General features: G+C 41.7%; 1 protein-coding gene across 1 annotated transcript in view; it reads left to right on the top strand.

Annotated features, from left to right (window-relative positions):
• Positions 1-655: 655 nt before the first annotated feature.
• The window catches only part of LOC119885088 (diacylglycerol kinase beta-like), a 36,893-nt gene continuing 23,422 nt past the window's right edge, over positions 656-14,126 (top strand). The window contains exons 1-2 of the mRNA XM_038695326.1: positions 656-914; positions 13,346-13,436. Of these exons, the coding sequence (XP_038551254.1) occupies positions 880-914; positions 13,346-13,436 (126 nt within the window). The 5' untranslated portion in view covers positions 656-879. The remainder of the gene's footprint in view (positions 915-13,345; positions 13,437-14,126) is intronic.

Here is a 14,126-nt window from a genome sequence, read left to right as displayed (position 1 = left end):
ACACATGGGGAGAGGAGGGCAGGGTCCAGCCTGAGCCCTGTGATCAACTTGTGACCTTTTGTTCAGTACTGCATTGTGTCGTATTAGAGCTCTATTCTACTTATTTTACTTATGCACATGATGAGGGGTTTGTTTTAGTGGGAATGTTGCTGAGACCAAATCTCTATACAGACCAACACAATTGTCACATGACAATGACATTACAAGGAAAATTCACTTTTTGGTTCTTAGTTTTGGCTAAAATACCATTTGGATTGCTTAAAATTGTGTACTTGTACATCACTGTCAGTGAGAATGTGGACATGTGTGCTTGGGTGGAAATGCGACACACGAATATGGTAAGTACTAAGGTGTCAAATAACGATTATTTTGATTACTGATTAATCTGCCAATTATTTTTCAAACAATTTTACAAAGTTTACTGTCATATACGACAAATACAAGCAACAAATAACACTGGACAAGCTGGAACCTGGAATGTTTGGCATTTTTGTCTTGAAAAGATAAATCAATTATGAACACAGGTGCTGATTAAATTTTCTGTGAGTCATCTAATCAGTTGATCATCTAATCATTTCAGCTCTAGGAGGTAGGGACATCAACCTGCAGATTGAACAGAGAAGAAACGCTTCAATGCAAAAGAGATAATGGAAAATTAGGATACTAACAATTAATATTTCCCTTTATTACACCTCCAAACATCTGCATTTCATTCCTTTGCTTCATTGGGCTTTGTTGTAAAGTTGTGTGTCCAATACAGCGCTGATGTCACCTATAGCAACTTGTGATGATGTGTAGGTTTTACTGATGCCCTGCAGGTAATGTAGTCTCTTCTGTTCTCTCCTACAGGATGCCTCCATTGCCCATCGCTTTCATCTGATGCGGGAAAAGCACCCTGAGAAGTTCAACAGCAGGTTAGAAGATCGGATATTTTGAAAATATCTGCAAACACACTGGCACTGAGCAGGCAGTGAGGCGTATAGTGAGAAAAGATTATGTTTTACCATTCAAAAAGACTGTCTCCATTAGCTAACTAGCAGCCTCCTAACCAACTAGTGACCTCGCACTTCAATCTGGAAACCCAATACCACACTGAGCCGCAATCATCAACAATCAAAACAGGACAAAACCTGCCTGCATTGTGGAATCAATATATTGGCAGTTCCTTGTTTGAGGTAAAACTGAACTGAGCTGTGACATGAATGTGAAGCCAAAGTCCAAAGTCAAAACTAGGCTGGAGGCAAAAATGTTTGGAATGCTATTAGTTGTCTGTTACATTTTTTCTCGTTTGGTGGTTCCAGTAAAGTTCTCGACTAATTATAAAAAGTCAAATGGGGAGTTTATTGTCTGGAAACAATGTTGTTATATTGCAGGGGCACTGAATGAAAACAGTTATGACGTTAATGGAGGTACGATCATTCTATGAGTAGAGAAGGTATCTTCAAATCATTCAGACCAGTGTATAGCCGTCTAATTAATTGTTATATAACAGTCTGACTAGAGAGGGAGAGAAGTCGGCAGAGAGAGAAACAGTGAGCCAGAGAATTATCTTGGCGATGAAGCACTGCCCTTAGCAGCACAAGTTGCATCTCCTCCAGAACCACAGAAAACATTATACAGATGTTTTCATTAGCTGAGTTTTACTCCTCGTGATATAGTAAACTGATCTTAAAGTGAATCTTAAATCTTACCTTAATGTGAATCTTAAAGTGAAGTGCCACTTTAACTGTGCTGCTCCTGTCATGTGCTGTATCCACACCATATACTGTACGCTCACTGCAGATATTCCAAACATATGAAAATTCACGAATATAGCACAGGTTATATGCTACATTATTCTTATAGTCAGCAAATCCCAGGAAAAGACCAAAACCAACAATGAATTGTATCGTCTGTGTATGAAAGCCTGGTATTGCTTAGTCTTTGTGCTATAGACTTTTATTGTTGAGTCTACAGCCAAGCTAACGGCTCTGTAAAGCTGACATCTCATTTGAGTACAACTCCACAGACATTTTGTACACCTTGCAAATGAAATTGCCCTCTTAACACCCCTTCTGTATGCACACTTAAAGTTTAAGTTATGTCGTGGGGAGGCCGGTCACAAGATCTGTGCATACTCCTACCCAGTGGTGTTGGTAGTCCTATACAAATTTTGTGTTGGCCATGAACTGCCAACATGAGTTAGTAGAGCAAATGCTGCACTTAGGGCGTACTCACACTAGGCCAGGTTGCCTTGTACCATGCCCAAGCACTATTGTCCCCCCTCCCCACTCTCCCACTGGCCTGCACTCACATTGCACCTAAAAACCACTAAACATCAGCCATGTTAGTTTTGTCATTGTTTCTCATATTAGCATACTGACATTAGCATGTAGCTCAAATCACAGTTGTGACTAATGCCTCATGCGGACTACATAACTTTCAGCGTCCGAGGGCCATGCCGTTCACACTACACAACTTGCCGTCTCGTGACGGGAGTCTGAAGTCGTTGGGGCGTTCACACTACGTGACTGATTGGTGACAGGGGGTCACACATTACACCAGCTGACTGTGGCTGTCACCGAGACGGCTGGTCTCCAAACCACGTTTTGTCAAGAAAATACACGTGAAGTGTGAATCGGGAAAAGACACGAACCTACACATGAAATAGCTGTTGTTTGTTATTATAAAGATAGCAATTATAAAGACAAAGAATCTGGGTGAAAGAATCGATTAGCACACGCAGGTAGCAGGGATTGTCTGAGCTACAGAGAGAGCTGGAGGGGAGTTAAAAGTGTTTTGCGGTGAAAAAGTAGCTGCCTGCTCTCATTGGCTGGATGTGGATGTCGAGTCGGCCGACTCTTCCAGATATTTGGCATGCTAGATATCTGGCTGGTGTCGGAGATGTGTGAGAAATGTGTCAGGGAGCCGTTTTGATGCGTCGTTGAGTAGTTCACACATAACGACTGATAAAGTCAGTCAAGCTCTCCGACCGGCAAGTTGGGCTAAAAATTGTGTAGTGTGAACTACGTTTAACTATCTGAGCCGGAGCACATATTCACTGAGCAACTCGCTCTCTCGACTGCTCCCTCTCTGTCTCACGAACGCCGCTGCACACAACATAAAGCTGTCAATGTCAGAGACCCATCTTAAAAAAAGTTATTAGCAAACATGTAAAGAGCTTAGCTAATAAGGATACCTATGTTAACATTAGATCACAGCTGGATTTTTGAGGTTAGCACGCCCCCACACTACTACGTTTTGTTTAAAAACAGTGCTTTATACGAAAACAGGGTCAACAGCATTTTCAAACTTCTCCTTTTTAGGTCGGATGGAAGGTGCAAATGTGGCAAAAGGTCTCCGTTTTAAAACGAAAAAGTAGTAGTGTAGATGTAGCCTCAAGCCTAGTTCACACTACACGTTTTTTAGACCGATTTGCCCAGATGTTAGCTTGCCAACATTTGCCAATTAGCACTAAACACAAAGTACAGCTGAGGCTGGTGGAAATGTCGTTAGTTTCTTAGGACACTAATCAAAGTGTTGGACAAATTTATATTTTGACCTGATGATGGCGCTAGATCAAAAGTAAGGGGATCACAAAAGTTGTTCAAATAAATTCTTGGACATGAGTGTCTGAACCAAATTTCACGGCAATCAGTTGTTGAGACATTTCGCTTTAAACCACAAATATCAACCAGCTGGTCGCGCTAGAAAGCAGGGGAATAGCAAAGACATTTTCTTTCATTATGGGATGGTGATGGCACAGTAGATATGACACATACCTTTGGCGTGAGAGACCCAGGTTCAAGTCCCCACTGTGACACATCCACCAATGTGTCCCTGAGCAAGACACTTAACCCCTAGTTAGTCCAGATGTGAGACCTCTTGACATATATTTTAAGTTGATTTGGATAAAAGCGTCAGCTAAATGAATAAAAATGTGAATGATCAACATGGGCACTGTACTCAATCCTTTCGGACCTATTTTAAAATGTTTTCTTTAGGGCAGAACAACTGAGAGACAGGCTAACAATTGTTAGGTTTGGTATTTTCATGAGATTTGTTGACAACAGGAAAAATAAAGAATATCGCCGGACTTGTCCATAGAGTATAAACATTAATCACCTTCAACCTCAAAACCAAATACCATCCACAAAAAACAGATAGTGTGGGGAAAACGCAGCTTTTGATGTTTCCCTGCTTTCATTTCCAGCAGCTTTTGCTGTGGCCACACTCCTCTCTGACGACTCATTAAGATGCACAGTAGAGAACAAAGAGCAGCAGTAGGCTCTGTAGACAAATACTGTGGCCCTTAGGTGAATCACTGTTGATGAGTATATGGTGCTGCTCATTGGCTCAGTTCTGGGGCCAGCCTGTTGTCTTTGCTGTAGCCAAAGGCTGAGGTGTGTGTGTGTTACCAAACAGTTGGTGTGTTTGGGAATTGGGTGATGATTTCTCAAGTGTCTCAAAGCAAACATCTATGCAAAGCGTTGTCCAAGCGATGCAGCTGCAATCAAACCTACTCCAATCATTTGCTTAAAAGCCATACTGTGTAAACTTTACTATGTGTGTTTGTTATGTATACACATGACCACAAATCAGCGAGGGTGTGACTAAACAGAAAAAGTGGCCAAAAACCCCCTCACCTTGGTCACAATGTGTACTTTTACTTTGTTGGACTACTCAGTAAATATAAAAGCTTGTTTTGAATGCAATCACTTGGGAACTGAGTCTCTGTGCCGCTCTATAGGTTTTGCTGGTGTTTCATGTTGTTTGTATGATGACAAGAACATGTGTGTTGCTGCTTCCCTCCACAGTTAATTAGTCTACATACTGTAGAAAATAAGAAAAAGAAGAGCAGGAAGAATAAGGGCGTACTCACACTAGGCGATCCGTACCGGGCCCAAGCACGTTTAACCCCAAAGTCGGATTCGTTTGACCAGTGTGATCACTCCGGGCCAAGCTGGACTCCAGCACGGTGCGCTTAGAAGTGTGATCGCTAACCCTGCCCGAGCACAGAACTCGGACATAAATGACACTGTGCCATGCGAGAGAGCGTGCTTTTTTCCCCCCACAGAATGACAGCCTGTGGCGCCAGGTGGGGGGGCTTGCTAACTTCGACAACCCAGCTGTGATCTAACGTTGAGCTAACATTGTTATCCTTATTAGCTAAGCTCTTTACATGCTTGCTAATAACTTTTTTAAGGTGGATCTCCACACTGACAGCTTTATGTTGTGCGCAGTGGTGTTCATGAGAGAGAGCGAGTGAGATGAGCGAATATGTGCTCTGCAACCAAATACGATTTTAAACAGGCCTAGTAAAAAAAAATAAAAATCAAAAATCAATATGTGGCAGACGGCGTTGGTACTGTGGCGGGCTGCCACAAATAAATCAATGTATGGGAAACACCGGAGTGATGACGTAAATGTGCTCCAGCTCGGATCGTTAGAGGCACTGTGAGCGCAGACCAGCGGGGGAGTGGGGAGGGGGGACAGTCGTGCTCGGGCATGGTAAAAGGCAACGGGTCTAGTGTGAGTACACCCTAAGAGAGAGAAAACGGGAGATGTGTGTTTACTCTTTGAAATTCAATAATTAATGCTTAACTTTCCATCACAAATCTGTTTCCAGCATCACAGTCAGAAGGAAGGGAGAGGGTGATAAAAGATAAAAGAAAGATACCTCTGTTCTCTGGGGCCCCTGTCTTTGATCCATTAAACAACCGCCAGAGTTAAAAGATGTAATGCATTTATGTGGAGGAGACATTCAGCACACATAAACTCAGCGGTTAAGCACAGCGACCTATAAAGCTCTTCCTTTTCTATAAAATGTGCTCCACTGTCGCTCTTTGATGGTTCAAACTATTTCTATTCTACTGACTGATCGCTGTGTGAGCCACTCATGGCTCCGATCCAACTGTAGCTCCAAGCAAGAGTGTTCACAAACATGAACTGTACTCACCCCTACACAAAATAATGCACGCTATTTACAGTTAGCCAGCACTGGAGGTTATTGTTCTTCTGTGAGTGTTCTAGTACTTTCACAGAGTAACAGACAATTGATGGACAACTACAACTGTTCTGTTGTTGTCTGACTGATGTTTTGGCAGGGTAAATATCCGTCCTTTTTAGAGCTATTTGAATTGAAAGAAGTCAGTGTGGAGAACAAGCAGTTTTTTCTCTACGGGTGAGCAGATGATAAATCACCTTTGACCTGGTGAGAAAGGCCCACAGCCACATGTAGCACTTAGCTCAGTGCCTTATTGTCCTCCCTGCCACTCACAACCCCACATTATCTGCATGTGTGTGTCTCTTTCACACACTCGCACCGCTCACCATCCCCCGCTTGTCTACTAGCACATTCCTCACCCCCCAGTGTCACCCTCTCATCCCAGGCCTGTTGGGACAGAGGGGATGTGTGACTCCTGACACCTCAACCCACCAGCAGATAATGGTCACAGTAGCCAGTCCTCCTGGAGCCCAAAGCCCAGGTGCTAATGACTTCTCACAATGGGGACAATGCTGTCTTTCTATGTGTGCTCCCAAGCGGTGGAGTTTCAGAGAAGAAGAGTTAGAATTGTTGAGGGAGAAGGTCCCCTTGGTTTTGGCCTCAGATCTACTCTGGCAGACTAGTAGACACTTTAACTAATTTCCTTAATATAGCAATACATACAAGATTTAGTTCCTGTGATCAGAAGAAACTAAACTGGCTCCACCCCTCCAGAATATTTTGAAAATGGGATGAGATGAGTGGGGGCTAGATGGAGGCGAATAGTTGTGCGGAGGCTTGGAAATGTAGTATATGACCGAGATGAGGGGACAGAGACAGATTAACACATGACCATCACTATCGCATCAGCCACTTTTAGCTAGCATGGATAACGCAGACTTTCAGGGATGATATGAATCTTCTCCCCCCCGCCAACGAGTCCTCTGGCTGAGTCAGGTCCGGACAGGAGATGGCAGGGAATGGTACGAATCATCCTTCACTAACAAGCATATTTTGGTATTAGCTATCCTGACAGCTGTCCTTGTTCTCTGTGCAAAAAACGCAGGTCAGCTAAGTAAGTTTAATTTTTAATCACAGATGTGTTTTCCCAAGGTCAAAAATGAATCACCACACTCCTAAGCCTAAAGATCTGCTGATTACATTTTGGCTGATTTGAAAAATAATGGCAATGAAGTTGATATGGATTCAGTGTTAGCACAAAGTTTGATTTTGACAGCCTAAGCGTATTGCAAATAAACATCTGTGCTGGCATAAATGTCGGCCGACAAGCTACAAGAAACTGCATTAAAATAGGTTTGAGGTATTTAAGTTACTTTGAACTGGAATTTGGGTCTGATGAACTGCTTGTGTTCATCTTACTGCTGTTGAAAGGTGAAGGTGTCCTCCTCTAGGCATTTAAGGCTGGATTCCACCGGGCGGGTTTTATAACCCAGAAGTGGCTCTCCGCTCTGCTCTGTGGAGATTACGTAGCTAGTGTATTTTTGACGGAAGCCGTGTCAAGCTGCACAGAGCAGCTCGGACCAGGGAGGAATTCAGACACAGAAACAGAAATCCAGTCAATTCTCTACACCCTGCAGACTCCCGGTTGTATATCAACAATTAACACAATTCAAAAAAGGACAAAAAAAGAAACCATTTAACTATGTAGCCATGGTAGAAGCACAAAAGTTAAGGAAAAATTACAAAATCAGGCAGGCAAAATGCTCTGAAACACTCACTGTGTTGTATGAATCCGTTTAAAGGATGGAACAAAACCATATCGCAGGTGCAACGCTGGAGAGCCGTGACCGGTGGAATCCAGGCGTAACTTTAGCACCACATTGATTTATCCTTCTTAATTCAAACAGATATCAGTCATATGCAATATTCATTGGGTAAACAAAAAGCTTTTATGTTTGACTCATGAATATTGAAATTAGAGTGAGGCAGAGATGACATTGTTAAACTCTGCTCTGCTGCTTGGTGTCCAAGGGGAAACACTCCACACTCGCTGTGCTTCTTGTTAGACAAAGACATGCGAGCACGTCATAAAAACCTTCGTGCATACACACATACAACTGCCGTGCTGCAAACATATCAACATAAACACCTTTCCACTAATGAGATTCAGAAATGTATTTCTTTTTTGTACACTGAATCACCACCTCTGACCATATCCATTTGCAGAAATCTGTTACTAAGTGAAACGAAAGTAATAGTAGTGATTACAATAACAGTAATGGTGTTGGTAGAAATAGCAAGAAGAAAAAGAATAATGAATAATACATGTTGGAGTACACTGAACATTTTGCTCTGTGTTTCTAAATTTAGTCAACATTAGGTCTCTTCACAAGCTGCTTTGTCAAGCCTAAAGAACAGGTCACTGACACTTATCACCTGATTGGATTAGCAGAGATCAGAACAGCCAGTGTTGTGTTTCCCTTTGGCTATTCTGTTGATCCAGTTTGAGGATTTCTTTGCAAGTGGTGCTTTCTGTCTGTCCAGCTACAAAGACCGCTATGTTTACTACTCAGTTATTTTGTTTACATGCTGCTGTTACTCCTAGAAAATCGTTGCTAGTGGTGGTGGTGATGGTGGTGGAAATTGATTACACACCATGTACAGTAAATGCATAGATGGAGCTGCTGAAGTTCTATAAATCTATAGTTAACACTGAATCAAATAACTTCCCATGAAGACAAGGCCAGCGAAATGTGCCGTGTTGTAGCTGGCTTCTCTCCTCACATCTGACTTTTTATCAGAGAAATACATACTTCCTAACACAATTGCTAATGTTTTTGTACCGACGATCAGAACAGGGAGGGTTTCACTTCAATCCAATCCTTGGAAGTGCTCTAACTGTCAGTCATATGACATTTACTATGCAAAAAGTGAATGTGACTTTTACTTCAAATAAATGCTCCCACTTCATAACTCTGTATGCGTTCAGTCAACACACAGCAATCAGCATCTGCTAATAAGAAAAAGAACATGAAAAACACAACTAAAATGGTTGCATAGTGCTTCATAGTACTGCAAAGATTGACAAAGAATTTAGGTTGTAATTAAAACAAAAACAACCAAACACAGATTTTTGAAACACACATGATGGAATTGAATTACTTCCACAAACCTGTCCACAGAAAACTCACACAGAAAAACAGAAACTTCATTTCCACAGACCAGTGACCACAGTTTGTTGTACGGATCATTGTCGTTTACGGCCTTTGCTTTTGTTTGTTTTCCTCCTGGTACTGCAGCTTCACAATCAAAACATCCATAGAGGGTTTGTTTTGCCAGTTGACGGTGGTGAGGGTGCTGGTTGTATCACACGAGGTCAAAACTCACCCCATGTAACTCAAAGCTACTGACTGGTCACGTTGTGTCCTCTTGATTTCACAAGATGTATGAGAGGTGGAGGGGCAGAAAAGAGGTGTTGGGGTCGTAAGGTCACTGCTCATATTGGGGATTAAGGAGATGCTTATCTGTAGGGAGGGGTAGCAAAGTAGGAGGGGCACAATAGCTAGATGCAGCCAGAGAGTTTTGGAGCCCCTGAGCTTTGCTGAAGCACCTGAACAATGTTTTCATAACAACACGGTTCCACCTTCCACCTTACTATAGCCAATCTGCATTCTCTTTCAGACGAAATGTGATCCTGCCAGGTATTTGAGACAAGTTATCTTACAAACCAACTGCATTCATTAAAGTTGAATAGAATTAATAAGTACTTTGCTTTGTTAGGGAATCAGTTGTTCGCTCTTGCAAGCACACTGTCAAACACTAAACCCTTTTCTTTATCAGTCCAAGCCCCAGGGCTCAGCACACACAGCCTTAAAAACTGAACCGGAGGCTAAAAATGGGAGAGAAAAAAATGTCTTCCTCATCATAATTGGAAAAAACACCACCTTTTTAAAGATTATTTAAGATCCTTTTTGTTCCAGCATTTTACCAGTTTTGTTAAAGAAGCATGGGAATAATGGAGGAAAGGCTTATGGAAGTAGTCTCCCTATTGCATTCTCTGTCCATAGGAGAGGGGGAAAAACACGAGTTAATTGCATTTTTTACAGACCGTCTCAAGTGGAAGCAGCTTAATGAGGTTAGGCAGCTCGCCTCATTGAGAATTGCAACTGTTCCTAATTGTGATCTCAAATCTGTTCATAATCCCCTGATTTGACAGCGGCAGAGGTTTCTGGGGAGGTATTAAGGTGAAAGAGAGAGAACAAGGGACAGAAAGACAATTAGCAAGGAGAAAAACATGCGAACAAGTACAGCGGCTTAAGACGTTTCAGCTACAAGTAAAATAAACAGCAGTGAATGGTTTTAAAGCTTTGTTTGAAGTCTGTTGCGCAGTTTAACTTTATGTTGAGTTCTGTCCCCTGAATTATTTTAAGGTGCATGAGTGAAAAGAATAAGAGAAAAACATTTCAATCAGTGTGACGGTTTCTTTAGGCTGTGTTCTGTTTCAATGTTCTGTCCTATTCTTAAGGTGGTACATAACCTTGACACTGGTATGCCCACATGACAGTGAGCTGTTGTGTCAATAGCTGTGTTGTCAGTATCAGCAGCATGTCCACATTCCAATGAATGTGCTGTCATATCATGACATATGTGTCATTTCTAGAATAATACAGGGTGAGGCATCAGTTATGCTGGTTGTCATTTTTTTTTTCATGCTTTTGATGAGGTGAAGGAAATTATTTTGTAGACTTGATCATGCCAACACATGTCTGTGAAAAAAATTCTAAACTCAAGGTTCACTTACTTCATGGATTCATGCTCAGGACGTTGAGACCATAACCCTGTCTCTGTTCAAAGATTGCAGTATTGACGTCACTTGCAACAGCTGCGGTGGATGGTCGAAGTCAAAGTTATCACTATCAGTTAGTCACTTGACAACCGGAGAAAAACAAAGGAGACCCCTGACATCCGACGGCGAGGACCATCTTTGAACAAAGACAGGGGTTATGATTTCTACTGTGCCTAAATACAGCCTCACAGAGCTGCGAGCATCACTATATAGACTCTCACTCTCAGACATTTTGTGGTCAGGTTAGGGCTCGCCTAAGACTCAAAGAACTCAAAGTTCTTTGAGTCTTAGGCTGCGTCTACACTATTACATTTTCATTTAAAGAGGTGGTATTATGCTTTTTGGCTTTTTCCCTCTCCTTTACTGAGTTATATACCTTTTTGTGCATGTTATAGGTTTGCAAAGTGAAAAAGCCCAAAAGTCCACCCCAAAGGGAGTTCCCATCTCCCACAGAAAGCTCTGCTCTGAACTGCCTCAAAACAGCTCGTTTGTAGTCCAGCCTTTACTTCCACTTTCTTGTGATGTCACGAGTAAATACGTGTCATAATGCTCGCAGAGCAACTAGTCTGACACGCCCTAAAAACACCGGTGGAAAAACAGTGAGCTCCAGCACACACCTCTCCTCTCCCTTCCAAACATTAGCCACCCTCCAGGCAGTCAATGAACATAAAGTTGTTACTGTGATGTAGAGACAGAGCTCAGTTAAAACTTTATGGATGAAAGATATATTGTTACAGATTAATAACTCACCACTCTGAAACTCTTGTGCCAGTCCATATCGCCAAGCTAGTCGGCAACATGTACCTACCTACCGCTGAATCGAAGCTGTTTACCGTCTTTTGGCTGACCCGCCTTTCTCTGCTTCTGATTGTCTAGTAGTCCATAACTAGGAACTGTGCATGTGCAACTCCCAACAAAGATCATTTAGAGACAAGATGTATCACTCCATAGCTAAAACGAAGCCTTCAACACACAGGGTGAAAAGAGGAGCTGCAGCAATGTGCAGTATGACAAAAATATGGTGTTTTTAAAAAATGAAACCATGTAAAACCTGTTCTGGTACAACCCCTAAATAGGATTTTGAACCTGAAAATGAGCGTAATACCACCAGTTTAAAAACGCAGACATTATTCTACGTTTGCACCTCCCATCCAGACTAAAACAGCGAATCCAAAGACCTAAAGCGAAGAAATTTGAAAATTATGCTGACCCCATTTTTGTTTTAAAATGTGTGGACAGGTGAAAATGAAGGACTCTAAAAATGATGAAGCAGACACAATTGGCTTTCTGATTGGTCCTCATAAGTCAGGCAAAGCAAACACATTAATCTACTGACAGATTATTTGTTTCGGTATTTTATTTAAACATTTTGTACTGTGCAAATAACACTTGCACCGCTTGCACAACTCCCAGGGTAAATGGGATGACAATCTCTGGTGTGGCTTTTTGTCTGTAGTAGTACTTTCTTCTTTCGCCAAATCTTCTGCAACGTCGGAGGCGACAATATTCTTCCTATTTACACCGGCACGCGCATGCCCAGTGTACGTGAAAGGCCGCTTGATGTGCGGAGATATGCAGCTAAAACGCTGGTGGTGGACTAAGATCATTTTTGTTTTAAAACTCCATTTTTAAACCGAAACATATAGTAGTGTTGTAGCCTTACTGTCAGTCAGTGTGACATGTAGTGGGAAGATGGTGGGAGTGCTGTCTTTAAAGAACTATGAATCCACATGATTGCTTTTGACAGGGTGTTCTTTTGTTATTATCAGAAACTTTAGATAACAACTTACAGAGACAAAACAACAGAGAAGGATTGCTGACTTGCATTATGGCGTTTTGTGATGGAATTTCTACAATTATCTCCAATTCTCTTCAGGTAGTGAATCAGTTGTTTTTTGCCCGATTCCTAACTGTTGAAAACTCTGAATTCAAACACCATCGGTGTTTCATCAGAGTTGATATTTACAAATTGGTCAAGATTTCACCTTGACTGCAAACAGTGTTATTCAGCCACTGTTTAGCCCTAAAACTCGGCAAACGACATCAGGATATCAACTGCATTCATCAGGTCACCTCTGACAAATCGTCTGCAGGGCAGAAATGAACCATTGCTCAGTCAGTCCTGTGGCGTGCTTTGACTGTTGTGAATCACAATAATATTTACCCTGATCTTATAGTCTCCACCAGCAATGTTTCACCCCGTGTCCCTTTCAGAGGCAATGTTGATGTTTTAACTCTTGGAATAAGGGCACTCAGGCGACTGTGAGTACAGACGGTGGAGTTAACCTTCTGTGGTTCAGTATCTAGCAATCAATGCTGTGGTGCCATTGCCTCCATCGATGGAGCTTTGACCTCTGTGGTCACGTGGCCGCTAGCTGTCCTGAGCTGTCAGTTTCAAAATGTGAGATGACTCAAGGCACCGGACAGCTTCAATATGTGTCCAGTGCACCCTGAACAAATCACGCTGCAGGCTCACAACACTGTGCTCATGTGCAAGCTAAGTGAGGACTGGGAATGTTTTCTAATGTGTTAGTTAAAAACATATCTGTCCTCTGTTTCCCCTCTCTCCTCAGAATGAAGAACAAGCTCTGGTACTTTGAGTTTGGCACCACTGAGACCATATCTGCCACCTGCAAGAAACTTAATGAATGCATAGAAGTCGAGGTGAGTCACTGTCTTATCAAAGATGATGGATGAGCGGTGACAAAAATTTTGGTGGTGTAACTGAACTGAATGAGAAAAAATATCTTTAAATACCCAAGTATATACCGAATTTGATGCAAAAAAAGAGTAAAATATGAAACATCTTGTGTACACTACATGTCAACATATTTGCTTTTCTGTCTTTTTTTGCTGACAGACTTTTAAGTGCTGTTATTCTTTCATGTGTTTCTAAAAACGTACAACAAAGTAGTTTTCTCATGTTAATGAGGTGGGCTATTCATAGCACATCATCAGATTAATGCTCCATAAAGTCATTGATTGCCTCATTCTGTCATACAGCGCTGCACAATCTGTCACCTGGGTGCTTAAAGCACAGCAGGACTCCAAGAACACACACACAAGAAACTGAATTTTTCAGAATCCATTGGGGCCAAATGCAAACAAGCCACATTTCATTTCAAAGGGTTCATGCTACTCATACATTTAATTATTTATGTGATTACATATTGTATTTACTGATCTTTTTGACATTTGCCAACATATAGCTCTACTACTTTCTTAAAATGTTAAGGCTGACATAACTCTATTTATTTCTTATAGTCAACAAATCCAATAAAAACACCAACAATATGATATTCTGTCTCTACATACCCTGTTTTTTTGCAATCAGCCACTTACAAATATTTTGTT

This window comes from Micropterus salmoides, unplaced genomic scaffold (genome assembly GCF_014851395.1).
Source record: "Micropterus salmoides isolate LMB-PRFRI ecotype aquatic unplaced genomic scaffold, ASM1485139v1 Ms_hic_scaffold_3914, whole genome shotgun sequence".
In the NCBI taxonomy this organism is placed as follows: Eukaryota; Metazoa; Chordata; class Actinopteri; order Centrarchiformes; family Centrarchidae; genus Micropterus; species Micropterus salmoides.
The sequence above is the reverse complement of the archived record's forward strand: the minus strand, read 5'-3'. Positions and strand labels throughout refer to the sequence as shown.